Raw genomic sequence first — 14402 nt, 5'->3', positions numbered from 1 at the left:
ACATTTCCAGTTGAGCCATTCATTCCTCTGGCTGGCCTGTACTCATGGCCAACCCCCAGCAATTCAGAGAGTGTGGCTTCAGCCATAAGTGCCCCTAATGTAGCAGGTGGATATGACTTGAGAAAGGGGTTCTTGCCCCTGAAACATTGTCACATCCACGTCACTTCTCCCTGCTCCTGAGTGTCTGCACACCAGTGGGATATTTCTCTAACAATAATTAAGGACTTTTGTACTTGCATTGATTATCATGTCCATCTCCCTGTCTCTGCAGTACAGATGAGAAGACAGAAAAGTCATCAGGTGGGGTGTCATTGCTGAAACCAGAACCTCGAACACGTGGAGCTGCTGACGGCATTTTACAGAGGGTGCAGAAGCTCCCATGTCAGATAACCAGGTAATGGATTTGTCATCCTTCTGCTGCAAAATGCTGCAGTCAGTAGTTCTAAAGCTTCAGGGCTGCACATCCCCCTTATTATTTCATTAGTTTTATAACTTTTATATATGTTATGCTGACCTAATGAAATTGAATGCTGCTGTTTTTTTGTAGTTATATTGTAGCTCACTCATTCGGCCGAAGGATGCTATACCCCGGCTCTGTGTACCTCTTACAGAAGGCTCTCATGCCCATGTTATTACAGGGTCAGGCTCGTTTGGTGGAAGAGGTGAGACTGTAATGTGTAATATCTGTATATTCTTTTGGTGTTTTCTGCACCATGGGCTCTTTAACAGTATTACCACTGATACTCTACCTCTAGTTCAGGCAAATCTTGTTCTATATTTCCGATCACAGTATTATGGGAAGCGAGCGAAGCTGCTGGCATGTGATGGCAATGAAATAGACACCATATTTGTGGACCGCAGGAGCTCCGGGGACAGCACTGGATCAAAGCTGGTAAGCGCAACATACAGTGGGGTTGATTTACTAAAGGCAAATAGAATATGCACTTTGCAAAGTGCAGTTACGCCCTGCAAGTGCAATCGCTCCAGAGCTTAGTAAATGAGTTAAAGCTTCACTTTTGCAAAAAGTACCCAATCACATGCTAGGAAAAAAAGAAAGAAAAATGCATTTTTGCTTGCACATGTTTTGATGATGAAAGTCCAGCAGAGCTTTAGTTCATTTACTAAACCCTGGAGCAACTGCTCTTGGAGAGTGCAACTGCACTTTGAAAAGTGCACAGTGTATTTACCCAGCAAATACAAGTCATCTCATGGTTTTTTTTTTTTTTTTTTTTTTTTTTTTCTTTTTTTTATATAAAGCCTACTCGCATGACTGACTCAGAGATTATGGTTATTGCTCAAGCATTTTTTATATAAATATTTAGATGTAGGAGATATGACAAAAACCTGCTCTGAGAAATGCCATGCAGTCAATGTTGGAGTGCACGTAGACGAGAATTGGCTGTAAACAGGCAGCAGATCAGTTGCAATAAAGACTGAAAAAAAATACAATTGTTTGATACACAAACAGTTTACATCTACTTTAACCCTTTCGCTGCCAGCTCCATACAGCGTACTGATCTACAGCTCTGCTTCAAGCTGGCCAGGTCTGTACGCCGTACGGACCTGCATTCCTCCTCTGCTATAAGCTCATGGTCACTTCAGTGATCATGAACCTATAGCAGAATTGTTCAGCAGATGCTGCTGAACAAACTGATTGCTTTGATCAGTTTCAAGCGACTGATCAGAGTAATTTACCTAAAACGTGACCCCCCTCCCGCCACTGTTTCTCTTCCGCCCCTACCGCCCCTCCTCCCACCTATGCTGTGACATCTAAAATGCCCCCACTCTAACTCTCCCTTCCCTGCCTGCTCTGATTACCCCCCCCCCTCCACAACCACCAATAATAAATATATATATATATATCAGAACGCACAGCGCGACTCGCTCATGTGCAGTAGGGAACCGGGCTGCTTCACTTACTGACTCCCTTACTGAAGATTCGGGCACCTCCACCCGGGAGCTGAGGGATGGGTCAGCTTTTGGGCACACTTTAGTATACCTTATGTAATTTTTTTTTTTTTTTTTTTTTTTGTGAAAATAGCGATTTTATAAACATTTGAATTTTTAAGGAAGGATCCAGTTCGTCCTGAAGCTCTGTATAGCACATGAGCATTCAGCAAAGCCAATTGAAATAAGTATACAGACACTTTTTTTTTTTTATACCAGCGTCTGGCCTTACGGGCAATTGGGTATGGCGCCAACAACTGGTCATTGAGGTCCACCCCTTCCATATTGATGCTATATTCGTGGACACAGAGGGGTTTCTCCACAACACCAGTCACCGTTGTAATTTGGACTGTTGTGTATGCATGAAGGGAAGAAAGAACGAAAACATTCTTGTTATCCCTTCACTTCACAGCGAGCAAATTATTACATCTCAAGCAGGCTCTCTCCCCAGCCTAAGACGGGAATCTACAAGCCGCTGGGGAAAGCCCCGGTGATTAGATCGCATGGTGCCACATGCGCCAATTTGATGATCAAACAAGTGACTAAAAATTAGCACGCTTGTGTAATAATCGTCCACATACAAGTGGTACCCCTTTCCGAATAAGGGTGACACCAAGTCCCACACAATCTTACCAGCGCTCCCTATGTAGTCAGGGCAGTTTGTCGGCTCTATGTGACTATCTCTTCCCTCGTAAACCATAAAACTACATGTATAGCCTTGTTGTGAGGAAAGAAAAAAGTCCGGACAGCCGGACATCAGGAGAATATAATCCAACGAAATTTCTTTATTGTAAAATCAGGAACAAATCATGTACAAAGCACCATGGATAGAATGTACAGATAATCAGCTAACGCGTTTCACGTTCTGCGGAGCGCTTACTCATAGCACATGAGTAAGCGCTCCGCAGAGCGTGAAACGTGTTCGCTGATTATCTGTACATTCTATCCATGGTGCTTTGTACATGATTTGTTCCTGATTTTACAATAAAGAAATTTCGTTGGATTATATTCTCCTGGTGTGCGGCTGTCCGGACTTTTTTCTTTCCTCACAACATGGATTAGCATTAGCCAGCACCTGGGGCTTTTCAACTCTGGAGAGCAACATTCAGTTTATACCTGGTTTGGATACAACCTGGTGCGGGGAAAACGCTTGTGCTACATGTATAGCCTGTGGCCCTGTCACAGAGCTTATACATCTTGACCGCGTATCTGGCACGCTTGCTGGGAAGGTACTGTTTGATAGACAAGCGGCCAGAAAACCTAATCAGGGACTCGTCAACGCAGACAATTTGATGGGGAGTAAACAAGTCTGCAAAACGTTGGTTGAAGTGGTTTACGAGGGGCTGAATTTTGTAGAGCCGATCAAATTAAGGGTCACTCCGAGGACGACAGAGTTCATTGTCACTGAACTGCACGAACCGCAAGATCTGCTCGAAAGGTATCCTGGTCATGGAGGCAGAGAACACGGGCATATGGTGAATTGGGTCAGTGGACCAATATGACCGCAACTCACTCTTTTTAGTTATGCCCATGAGGAGGGATAGACCCAGGAAGGTCTTAAATTTGGAGACCGTGATTGGCCTCCAATCTCTGGCAAGGGTCAGCTGGGGATTACCGGCAGTGAATTGACCAGCATATAAATTGCTTTGGTCCACAATAGATCTATAGAGCTCTTCAGTGAAAAACTGCGAATAAAAATCAAGTGACGTAAAATCAACTGTTTCCACCTGAATTCTGGGTTGGCCAGTGAATGGGGGAAGTACAGGTGCTGCACAAGTGGTGGGTTCCCAATTAGGATTAGTGAATGCAGCAGGAAGGGCACTATGGGCTTGACGGGCCTGTCTGTCTTCTTGGTGGCAGTGGGACACTACTCGTGCTTGCCACCTCGCCAGCTTGAACTGCACTTATGGGACTCGCCACGTCACCAAGTGTTACTGCAGTGCTGGATGTATGACCAGGGTGTACTAGGCCGCTAGTGCTTGCCAGTTCACCAGAAGGAATAGCAGCGCTAGTAGTTATCGGCTCCATACCAGGGACCTGCGGTTCTTGCACCTCAACGACAGCAGAAGATCGGGGTCTGGTACGCCTGACCTTGGCAAGGACCACAACTCCGTTATCAGAGCTATCTGTCAGGGTACCGCTGCTGTCTACAGGATCGTATTCTGATCTTGAATCTGACAGATGAGTGACTTCCTTTTCACTATCTGTCATGCTCAGAAACGTGTAGGCCTCTTCACTAGTGTACCTTCGATTTGCCCTTTTTGGTCTCTAAATTTACTGGTACAGTAGTGAGACTCACGGGTAAAAAAGCTCCTGACTGTTGGCGACTGATTCATACACTAACAATAAAACTGTTAGCGTTCGCAGGGATCAGGCCTGACTCTGCGAATGCTGCAGTTATGTGTGTTGTGTTTTGTAAGTGACAGTGATCGATTGATACTACACTTGGCTGGGCGGAGGGGCTAAATGCAGGTGCTAGCAGGTATCTGGGCTGATCCCGCTAACACTGCGTTTTTGGGAACCCTAAACTGCTGGGGACGCTAATATAGTTCTGATCAGATCAGATATCGATCCGTTCAGACACTATACTACTAAGGGATGCGTATGGTGCGTGCGTGGGTGTTAGCAGTACTGGCACTAATCTGAAGCTGCCTGGGGCGATGCAGACCCTATCTGATGCTAAAACCTAACTTTGATCACCTGCCGGGTGATCAGGGGGTTAAACCTTTATTGGTTAAAATACGGCGGGTGCCCTGGCGCTATAAAAATAAATCTAGCTAAACTGGGTCATCCGTGACACTTATACTGTGATCACAGGTGACGGGGTAATCAAGGGGTTAAACTTTTATTGTGGGGGTGGTTAGGGGGGGTCCCTATACCTATCTGAGCCTAATACTAATTACCCTAACACTGATTAGTGTCACTAATGACACCAGTACAGCGATCAAAAAAAAAAATCTGATTGCTGTACTGGGTGACACAGTGACAGATGGTGAAGGGGTTAACTGGGAGGGGTGATCTGGGGGTGAATTGTGTGCCTACGTGACTTGGTGTCAGTGTAGTGTTGTGCAACTCCCTTTTTAGATGCTCTCTCCTCTTGGTCTGGAACGAAAAGACAGACACGTGGAGAGATGACATTGCTTCCCCTGTCAGTGTTACACAGACAGAGGAAGGATATCATTTGGCAGGAGCGATCACCAGGTCCGGGCCAGATTTAATTGGCCTGGGCCTGGGGATTGATCGGTTCCTGATAACGGTGATTTGCCTGCCTGTGCCATTCTGCCGCAGTACAACTGCGGCGGACGGTCGGCAAGCGGTTAAAATCTTTTTTTTTTTTTTTTTGCTAGAAAATTACTTGGAACCCCCAAATATATATATATATATATATATATATATATATATATATATATATATATATATATATATATATATATATATATATATATATATATATATATATATATATATATATATATTAATAATTTTTTTTTTTTTTACCAGCCCTGTTGGGGGGCTTTGGTGAGATATCGGGGGTCAGACCCCTGACACCCTTTGAGACAGAGAAAGGGACTGTGGACAGAGGTTCCCCAATCCCTTTCTCAGCATTGAAAATGAATGGACAGGAAACGGAGGATCCTCTCCATTCATAAGTAAAGAGTAACACACTGTTTACTCTGTTCAGTTATTACAGGACACAGGAGCAATCGGTAGCGATCGCTCACTGTGTCAAATTGAGAAAAGGAAGAGGGCGGTAAATGACATGTCTGCCAATCCCCTCCTTCGCTCTCGATCCTGACAACCCCCCCCCCCCCCCCCCCCCCCCAGCAGCTGGCGGGAGAGGAGATTTGGCCTTGGAGAACAGGGGGGGGCGGAGGAGGACACAGGGAACAGCCGGGGATTGGTGCTGCAGGAGGGACAGCTGTGAGCACCGATTTCCCTGTATAACTTTTCAGCTGACAGCAGCGGGAGGGAGAGGAGGAGAAGCTCCTTCTAGCTCAAAAGCTATACAGAGAAATTGGTGCTCACAGCTGTCCCTCCCGCCGCACTGATCATCCCTGGCTGTGAACCGGGGGACCATCCATGTGTGCAGTGTGGGTCACAGTGGGGGGCCCATGTGCAGTGAACACCCTGCACACATAGATGAACCTACCCTGGGTTCACTGAAGACTTAGAAATCTGAAACATGTAATTGTGCTTAGACCTTCTAGCTTTTAAGTTGCCATATATTGGTTTGTGCAGGTAGCTATTGTGACCAGTTTGCTTTAAGCCCACATTTCACCATCTTTTACGCTGGATCAGGACAGCAGATATTATAGTACAGCAATGTGTTCTAATGCATCCTAATGTATTCCTGATTTCAGCAATATTGGCTTTCCAAAAATGACATGTAAATTCTTGATCCTCATGAAAAACAATTTAACCTTTTTCTTTCTTCCAACGGATAGGTTATCTGCTGTGAAGGAAATGCTGGCTTCTACGAGGTTGGCTGTGTCTCCACTCCGCTGGAAGGTTAGAGAGCGTTTTATATCCATCCAATATTCTGTTGTGTTTTATGTTTAAAACTTGACTGTTTTTCCTGAAGGAGAGTACATGCAGTTCAGACCTGCTGTATACACCGTACTATCTGCAAGCTGAATATATTTTGTCAATGTCCGCTTCAGTATGCATGATGATAACTATGTCATAGTTGACCTAGTGATCAAATGATTTGAAAACATTCTGATTGGAGACTAGATCTGTCAGTGACTCCTGGGATAGAGAGCCATCAGCCCCTTTAATGTGTCGGCTGGAAACTGTCAAAGCAAAGACGTTTATTTTTATATCCCAAGCATGGGGCCTCTTTTTTGGGAATGGTGAATATATGCAGATTGCAGGCAGGAAAGGGTTAATGACTCAAAGTATATGCAATGTAATTATGCTATTATAGAAGGCAATCCACAGGAAAGTAACCCTTTAGGTTGAAATGTATGGAATTTTTAATTTTTTCTCTTCTTTCAGCTGGTTATTCTGTCCTCGGTTGGAATCATCCTGGATTTGCGGGCAGTACGGTAAGTTGTAATCTAGGCTAAGGCAAGGGTTCTATATTTCTGATCCACACTAGTTCAACCCACTTCCAGGTGCGCTGCGTGTAAGAGGCATGCTCCTTGGGTATTTCGATTCGAAAAGAGCTTGTAGTTATCAGAACTCTGATTTTCTGTAACTGCCAAAATTTCAAATGTTGCTTCCTTGCAATATGGAGTACTGAGGGCATTCTGGACACTGTGTTTGTGTGCTTAAGACCCCTTTCACACTGAGGCAGTTTTAGCGCTAGAAATGGCACCTATAAAGTGCCTAAAAACTGCCTCCCATGCTGCCCGAATGTGAAAGTCCAAGTGCTTTCAAGCTTGGGCGGTGTGCTTGCGGAACATTAGAAAAAGTCCTGCAAGCAGCATCTTTGGGGTGGTTTGGGAGCACTGTATACAGCGCTCCCAAAACCCCCCTGCCCATTACAATGAATAGACAGCGCCTGAAAAGCGATTCAGAAACGCCGAAACATGAGCGTTTATAACCCCTTCGGCTGCTAGCGGGGGTTAAAAGCGCCCCTGCTAGCGGCCGTAAAGAGCCGCTAAAATGAGTAGCGCCTTACCGCTAACGCTCGGGCGGCCCCAGTGTGAACGGTGTCTTAAGCTGAACTCCAGGCAAACCGCTAAATACACAGATGCAATGCATATAAGGGAGCTGTTTTACCTGCCAAAGGATTGGTATTTGACCATTTCTAGTCCTGCAATTCACACTACTCTACTGCACAGCTCTGTCTGGCAGGGCGGGAAACCGGATTCTTCTCTGCTGCAGTTAAGTAACATTTACAGGTCGTGTAACTTCAACCAGACTGTAACTACACTGTGAAAAGTGAGGCAGCAGACTCTTAAGCTCATGTCTGTCACTCTGCTATCTTCTACCACCATGTTCCTCGTTGGTATATGAGCAGTGAACACAGCTGATTGCCATCTCATTGTGCCAGCACAATGAAAAGGAGCCAAAGAGCTGAGACCAAGTGTCGAATTCAGGTACTTGCACGGGTTGCGGTTAAAATACATAAAACACATTTTATGATAAATAAATAAATGCAGGGCTACATTAACCACTTAAGACCCCTTTCACACTAAAGCAGTTTTCAGGCGCTTTTGCGCTAAAATAGCGCCTGAAAACTGCCTCCCACTTATTTCAAGGGAGGCTTTCAAACTGGGGCAGTGAAAAAAGTCCTGCAAGCAGCATCTTTGGGGCATGTTTGGAGCGCTTTAAAAGACGCCTCAAAAACACCCCTGCCCATTAAAATGAATGGGCAGTGCTTCCAAAGCGCTGCAAAACGGCTTTTTTTTTTTTTTTTAAGGTCTTGTTGTCACGTGACCTTAAAAAATCGCATCGCTAGAGCCTCAAAAGCGCCGCAAAAACGACCGGTGTTTTATCTGCAGTTTTTGCAGCGCTTCAGGGTGAAAGGGGTCTACTTTTCAATACATTTTTATTGAATATTTCACATAGGGAAAATGAAGTCGGTGTAAACAGAAATACATGTTAACAAATAGTCCGTAACAAAGGGTCATACATGAGTGCACCGGAACCATTATAGATATAACTACCAGGTATCTCTGCTTGCCATATCATATCAATGGGTGAAGAGTAAGGATGAGCTCAGGCGCATTTGCAAACAGCAGGTGCAGAGCCCGCCAGGAAGTCGGCACTGGGGAGCGCTAATCACAAGCAGTAAGACATTGTCCCGATGCACGGCTGCAGAGATCGGGAAATGTCTCACTGCTTGTGATTAGTGCTCCCAGTGCCGACTTCCTGGCGGGCTCTGCACGTGCTGTTTGCAAACGTGCCTGAGCTCATCCTTAGTGAGGAGGTAGCTGAGCCCCCCCACTACACCCCTTCTGGGATCAATCTGTGTCAAGAAGCGAAGGGCCTCCAAGGGCTCCCAAAATGAATCACATGTGTTAGTAGCATTGGAACCTAAGGAAGATTCCTAAGAGAGATCTTATTCTACAGTATAAGCAAATCAACAGTAAAAGTTGCCTTATAATGGGTCACGAGAACATTATGGCGATGAACTAAGTTCTTGGAGTACCAAGTCAAACAAATTCAATGGAAGACATTGAAAAAGTTATAGACAGGAGAGAAGAATAACATGTTAATTATTAATGTGTGATACCTGTATCAGATCCTCAAAGGAATCGTGTAGTAGTGGAAGCTTTCACGGGAGGTATCCTAAGGATTCTATTTCCTTGTACCTTTCTTGATTATTTTTAGTAGGTACCCCAGCAATCGGAGACGACCATGAGAATTGTCCGTGTTCCCATGGAGGAATCCCAAGGTCAGGGATGTAGTAACACCTGCTCAAGAGTGAGAAGTAAAAGGGAAAAGGAAAAGAGAAGATAGGAAAGAAGAAGTAGTGACCTGAACAGTCCCACACCACCCCGTGTCTATATAAACCAGATCAGGGGGTGAGTGCCATCTGTAGATATTGTGTTCAGGGTTCCCAGATGGCTTCATATTTCTCTGTAGTATCTAGTAGTGTGCTTACCATCTTTTCCTGGGCCATAATCCAGGATACTTTATTTTTAACTAAAAAAACCTTTCTCCAGGTGGGGATAGTATGGTGCATACCTGTGGTGTAGGTTGTGATACAGGCCAGCCCAGCATCCCCCCTTACGGGAGGGGGGTGCTCTGGTGTCTCCTCTTCATACCCGGCGAGGGTTCAGGCTGCTTGGGGTCCCCGCTCTCTTCAAACCGGCGGCTGCGGTCTGGAAGGAGGGACAAGGAGCTCCACAGTGGTGAGAGCAGCGTCTTCTCTGTTTTTCAGCCTCCATGCTTTCCCGGTGGCGAGTGTGTCATTTCCAGCTGGGGGCGGGACTTCCGACGGTACACACAACTTCCGGTTCCGGCCACTGGAATGCAGGGGGAGGAGACCACCTTAAACTGGTGTCATTTCTGACTGGGAAAATCAAATAAAACAGCAGCAAGACGCCACTAGGTCCTTGGCTGCATAGATCCAGAGGAACAAGCGGCCGTGGCAGGTGCAGGAACCACTAACACCAGTCAGCCCCAGGTAAGCGGGGCAGAGGTCCCTGTATATTTTCCTTTTAGGGGTCTTGTGTTTTCCGTCTCTTACTCCCCTGGGGGGAAGGAAGGAAGCCTACATCATTCTCCTTGGACCAAGCACTAAGGAGAGTGTGTTTGTTTTTAGAATGGTGACTCAGTGGGGGGGTCACAGAGTTGTAAAGCTGCGGCAACAAACACAGGGGCTAAAGGGTTAGCTCTTCTGTTTGTCAGCTGATTATTTTTTCTCTAGGGGTTAAAGGGCTTTAACTGTTTATCTGGTTTTATTGTTTAGATATATGTGTTTTAATGGAGTGGGCTTCTGGTGTATTTCAGACAAAAGCCAAGGAAAAAGCCAAACATTCCTCCCCTCCTCCTCAGAGGAAATGCCCGTCTTGCTAAAAACTTAGGGAGTCTTGGACCAAAGTGTTATGCAGGACCTGTATAGCAGATCTAGTTAAGGAGGAGACTTCCTCAGCTACATCTGCTACTCAACCAGGAGAACTATTACGCTCCTTCCGGAAAGAACTTGCGGACATGTGAGACGTTCCGTTCTTATCTGGACAAACACCCGGCTGCACAGCCTAACAGTAGCGGCAGCTTGCCATCCTGTTCTCATCCAAGTATTTCTGCACCCAGAGGGGTCAGTGATCCAGAGGACGAACAGGGAAGTGTTTCCCCAAGTTCTGAGGAAGAAGAGGGTGAAGAGAAAGAGGCTTCTTCATGCTATAGATTATCTTTAGAAGAGGTGGATGATCTAATAAAGACTATCAATACTACTAAACATTAAAGAGGACAAAGCCCAGTTGTCTTTACATGATAAAATGTTCCAGGGCATGGGGGAAGTGAAACATTGGGTATTCCCAGTGCATACATTTCTATCTGAAACTGTGAAGAGAGTGGAAGGCCCAGAAAGGGCCCCTTTCTTCTCTAAATCTCTCAAACTGAGATTTCCTTTCGAGGATAGCGCTCAAGTATGGAATAAGAAACCAAAGCTTAATGCAGCTTTTTCACAGGTGTCAAGGAACACAGACCTGGCTTTTGAGGATATGGGCGTCCTTAAAGACACCATGGATAAAAGGGCAGATTCTTTATTGAAAAAAGCCTGGGATTCAACCTTAGCCAATTTAAAACCAGCTATGTCGTCAACTGTGGTGGCCAGGAACCTAGAGCATTGGCTTGAACAGTTTTAAACCCATATTGAAGCAGGAACTTCTTCTGTTAGACACACTGCCAGTACTACAGAAAGCGATAGGGTACATGTCAGATGCCTCTGCTGAATCTTTAAAAATGTCTGCAAGATCCTCGGCCCTGGTAAACTCAACATGGTCAGGGGATACGGCCTCAAAGGCAAAGTTTATGTGGTCTTCCTTTCGACGGGAATTTAGTGTTTGGCCCTGATCTTGAAACAAGCGCTGGATAGGACGGCAGATAAAAAGAAGGCCTTACCAGTAAAAAAGAAGGTGATCCCTCAGGGCAAGAAACATTTTCATACTTTTTGGCAAGCCCAGGACACGAAGGAGACAGGTTACAAAAGACCCTGAAGGTCCCAAAGAGGGAGGGGCAAGTCAGGGTAGTATTCCGACCTCCTGGCCAAACCACAAAAAAATCTGTGACAGTCCTCCGACTGTGGGAGGAAGGCTGCAAGCTTTTTTCCCACAGTGGAAGACAACAACCAGTCCGTTTGTCCTCCAAAACAATATCAGAGGGCTACAGATTGGAGCTCTCTCAGTCCCCACCAAGTCGGTTTTACATAACCCAGGCTCCCCGAGACCTAGAAAAATTTCTAGCAATGTCATCTCTCCTGCAAGAAATCATTCAACAGAAAATGATCATAACTGTCTCCCCCTGAAGAGGAAGGACGAGGGTGCTATTCGCACGTATTCCTAGTAAGGAAACCATCAGGGAAATTCTGATTAATTTTGAACCTGAAAATATTAAACAAATCCATCTGATGCAAGAGGTTCAGGATGGACACAATTTTTTCAGTAAAGAGTCTTCTGACGCTAGGCTGTTTTTTGGCGTCTATAGATCTGAGGGATGTGTACCTTCACGTGCCTATAGCATCAGCATTACAGAAATACCTTCGGTTAACGGTCAAGATGGGAGGGTCAATCTCACATCTACAGTTCAGAGACCTTCCTTTAGGGCTGTCTTCCTCTCCAAGGATATTCACAAAAGTTATAGCAGAAGCCTTAGCACCCCTCAGATTAAAGGGAATATCGATTTTACCATAACTGGACGACCTCCTGCTAATTGCCAAAGCAGGGGATTTGTTGGAGAAGGATCTGAAAGAGACAAAGACACTTGGAGAGTCTCGGCTGGATCATAAACAAAGAGAAATCAAACTTGATCCAGTCTCAAACAATATGGTTTCTGGGGTATACCATCAATTCCATGCAGGAAAGAATTTTTCTCCCAAAGGAAAAAATAGAGAGTCCAAAATGCAGTAAAAAAAAAAAACAAACAAATCTGCCAATCTCAATCAGGGCAGCCATGTCAGTACTAGGACTCCTCACAGTATCAATACCAGCAGTGCAATGGGCACGTCTCCATGCAAGAGCTCTCCAGCAGGAAATTCTGAGGGATTGGTCCCATGGGGAGTCTCTGGAGAAGTTGACCAAGATGCCCCCTCAGGTTCAGAGAAAGCTGTGGTGGTGAAGGAGACAGTCAAACTTGGACAAGGGCCTACTTTGGACATTTCCTATAGAAAGGAGGTTGACAACAGACGCAAGCTTTTGGGGTTGGGGCGCCCATCGGGAAAGAAAGGATGTTCTTATGTAGGCCACAGTAGTGGCCTTCATAACAAAACAGGGAGGCACGTAAAGCAGAGTGTTGCTGTCCTCAGCCCTTTAGATTCTGTCCTTGGCAGAAGGCAGCCTAGCATCCCTGACTGCGGTACACCTAAATGGAGATTTGAATCTAGTAGCAGATTTTCTAAGCAGGGAAAGAATACTGGAATCAGAGTGGAGTCTGAATTCAGAAGTATTCCAGATGCTAATACAAAAATGGGGAGCCCCCCAGATCGATCTGTTCGCATCCCAGGCCAACGCAAAGGTGAAGGTTTATTTCTCCCTGAACAGACAAGATCAAGCGGACGGACTGGACGTGCTAGCGCAACCATGGACCTTACGCTTGTGCTACGCCTTTCTCCCTTTCCAGATGATCCCGTTGGTACTCAAACTGCAAAGGGAGGCTACAAGCATGATTTTAGTGGCTCCATTTTGGCCCCACAGGACATGGTTTTCAACTGTACAGAAGATGGCAGTGAAGCCCCACTGGTTTCTTCCATTACGAAGAGACTTTCTAACTGAGGGGCCCCTTCAACATCCCAATATGGAGCATCTCAGATTGACAGCCTGGTTACTAAGGAGCAGATCCTAAAAAGAAAGGGCTTGTCTAATAAACTAGTCTCAACCCTATTAAATAGCTAAAAAAAGTCACTGGGGCAATTTACTTTAAAACATGGAAACGTTTCATTTCCTGGTGTGCGACTAAAGTTTTTTTCGCCACAGGAAGTTATTTTGGTTCTAGAATGCCTCCATGAGGGAATGGAGAAGTGGTTGGCGGCTAGTACTTTAAAGGTCCAAGTGGCTGCTCTATCGGTATTCCTGGAAAGACAGTCATCTCAGGATCCGCTTATTATAAGTTTTTTTTTTTTTTTTTTATTTAAGGCAAGAGCTAGGCCAGTACCTTTTAAGTTTTTTTCTGAAATGGGACTTATTGGTGGTATTACAGGGTTTGACGTAAAAACACTTTGAACCTCCGGAGAAAATGACAATCAAATTTTGGGCACTCGAATTAGCACTTTTAGTGGCAGTTTACGTCAGCTAGGAGGGTGAGCGAACTGCAAGCCCTGTCTATCATTGAACCATTTTTTTCTAGACCGGGTAGTGCTAAGAACTGTAACAAAAACAAAATGAAGGAAACCCTATGGCTCATCCAATTTAGTTCAGATTCAATGGGAATATAAATTGGCCTAAGAAAAACGCCTACCCAATACTGCAATCTGTTTACACCGTCAGCCGTAGGTATTTAGCACAGTCAGCTAGACCCCCCGGGGTGGTAATCCTCTCAATATATAGGCATACAAGAAAAAAAAACGGGAAGATCCCAAAAGATATTCTTCAAAGAGAATAAACCGGATGAAACTAAATATCTTTATTGAATATCCACAAATTAACACTTAGTAAATTGGAATAATATTATTATATACACCCACCTCTAACACATATGTTAAAATTAAGACCTAGGTCTTAATAGGACACAGGTGGCCACCACAACCGATTTCATACACAACTCACACTCATACTGAGTTGTGTATGAATTGGTTGTGGTGGCCACCTGTGTCCCATTAAGACCTAAGTCTTCATTTTAACATA

General features: G+C 45.0%; 1 protein-coding gene across 1 annotated transcript in view; it reads left to right on the top strand.

Moving 5' to 3' along the window:
* The window catches only part of ABHD16A (abhydrolase domain containing 16A, phospholipase), a 72221-nt gene that overhangs the window by 30441 nt on the left and 27378 nt on the right, over positions 1–14402 (top strand). The window contains exons 7-11 of the mRNA XM_073598968.1: positions 272–394; positions 548–662; positions 791–892; positions 6393–6456; positions 6946–6995. Of these exons, the coding sequence (XP_073455069.1) occupies positions 272–394; positions 548–662; positions 791–892; positions 6393–6456; positions 6946–6995 (454 nt within the window). The remainder of the gene's footprint in view (positions 1–271; positions 395–547; positions 663–790; positions 893–6392; positions 6457–6945; positions 6996–14402) is intronic.

This window comes from Aquarana catesbeiana, linkage group LG09 (genome assembly GCF_042186555.1).
Source record: "Aquarana catesbeiana isolate 2022-GZ linkage group LG09, ASM4218655v1, whole genome shotgun sequence".
Lineage (NCBI taxonomy): Eukaryota > Metazoa > Chordata > Amphibia > Anura > Ranidae > Aquarana > Aquarana catesbeiana.
The sequence above is the reverse complement of the archived record's forward strand: the minus strand, read 5'-3'. Positions and strand labels throughout refer to the sequence as shown.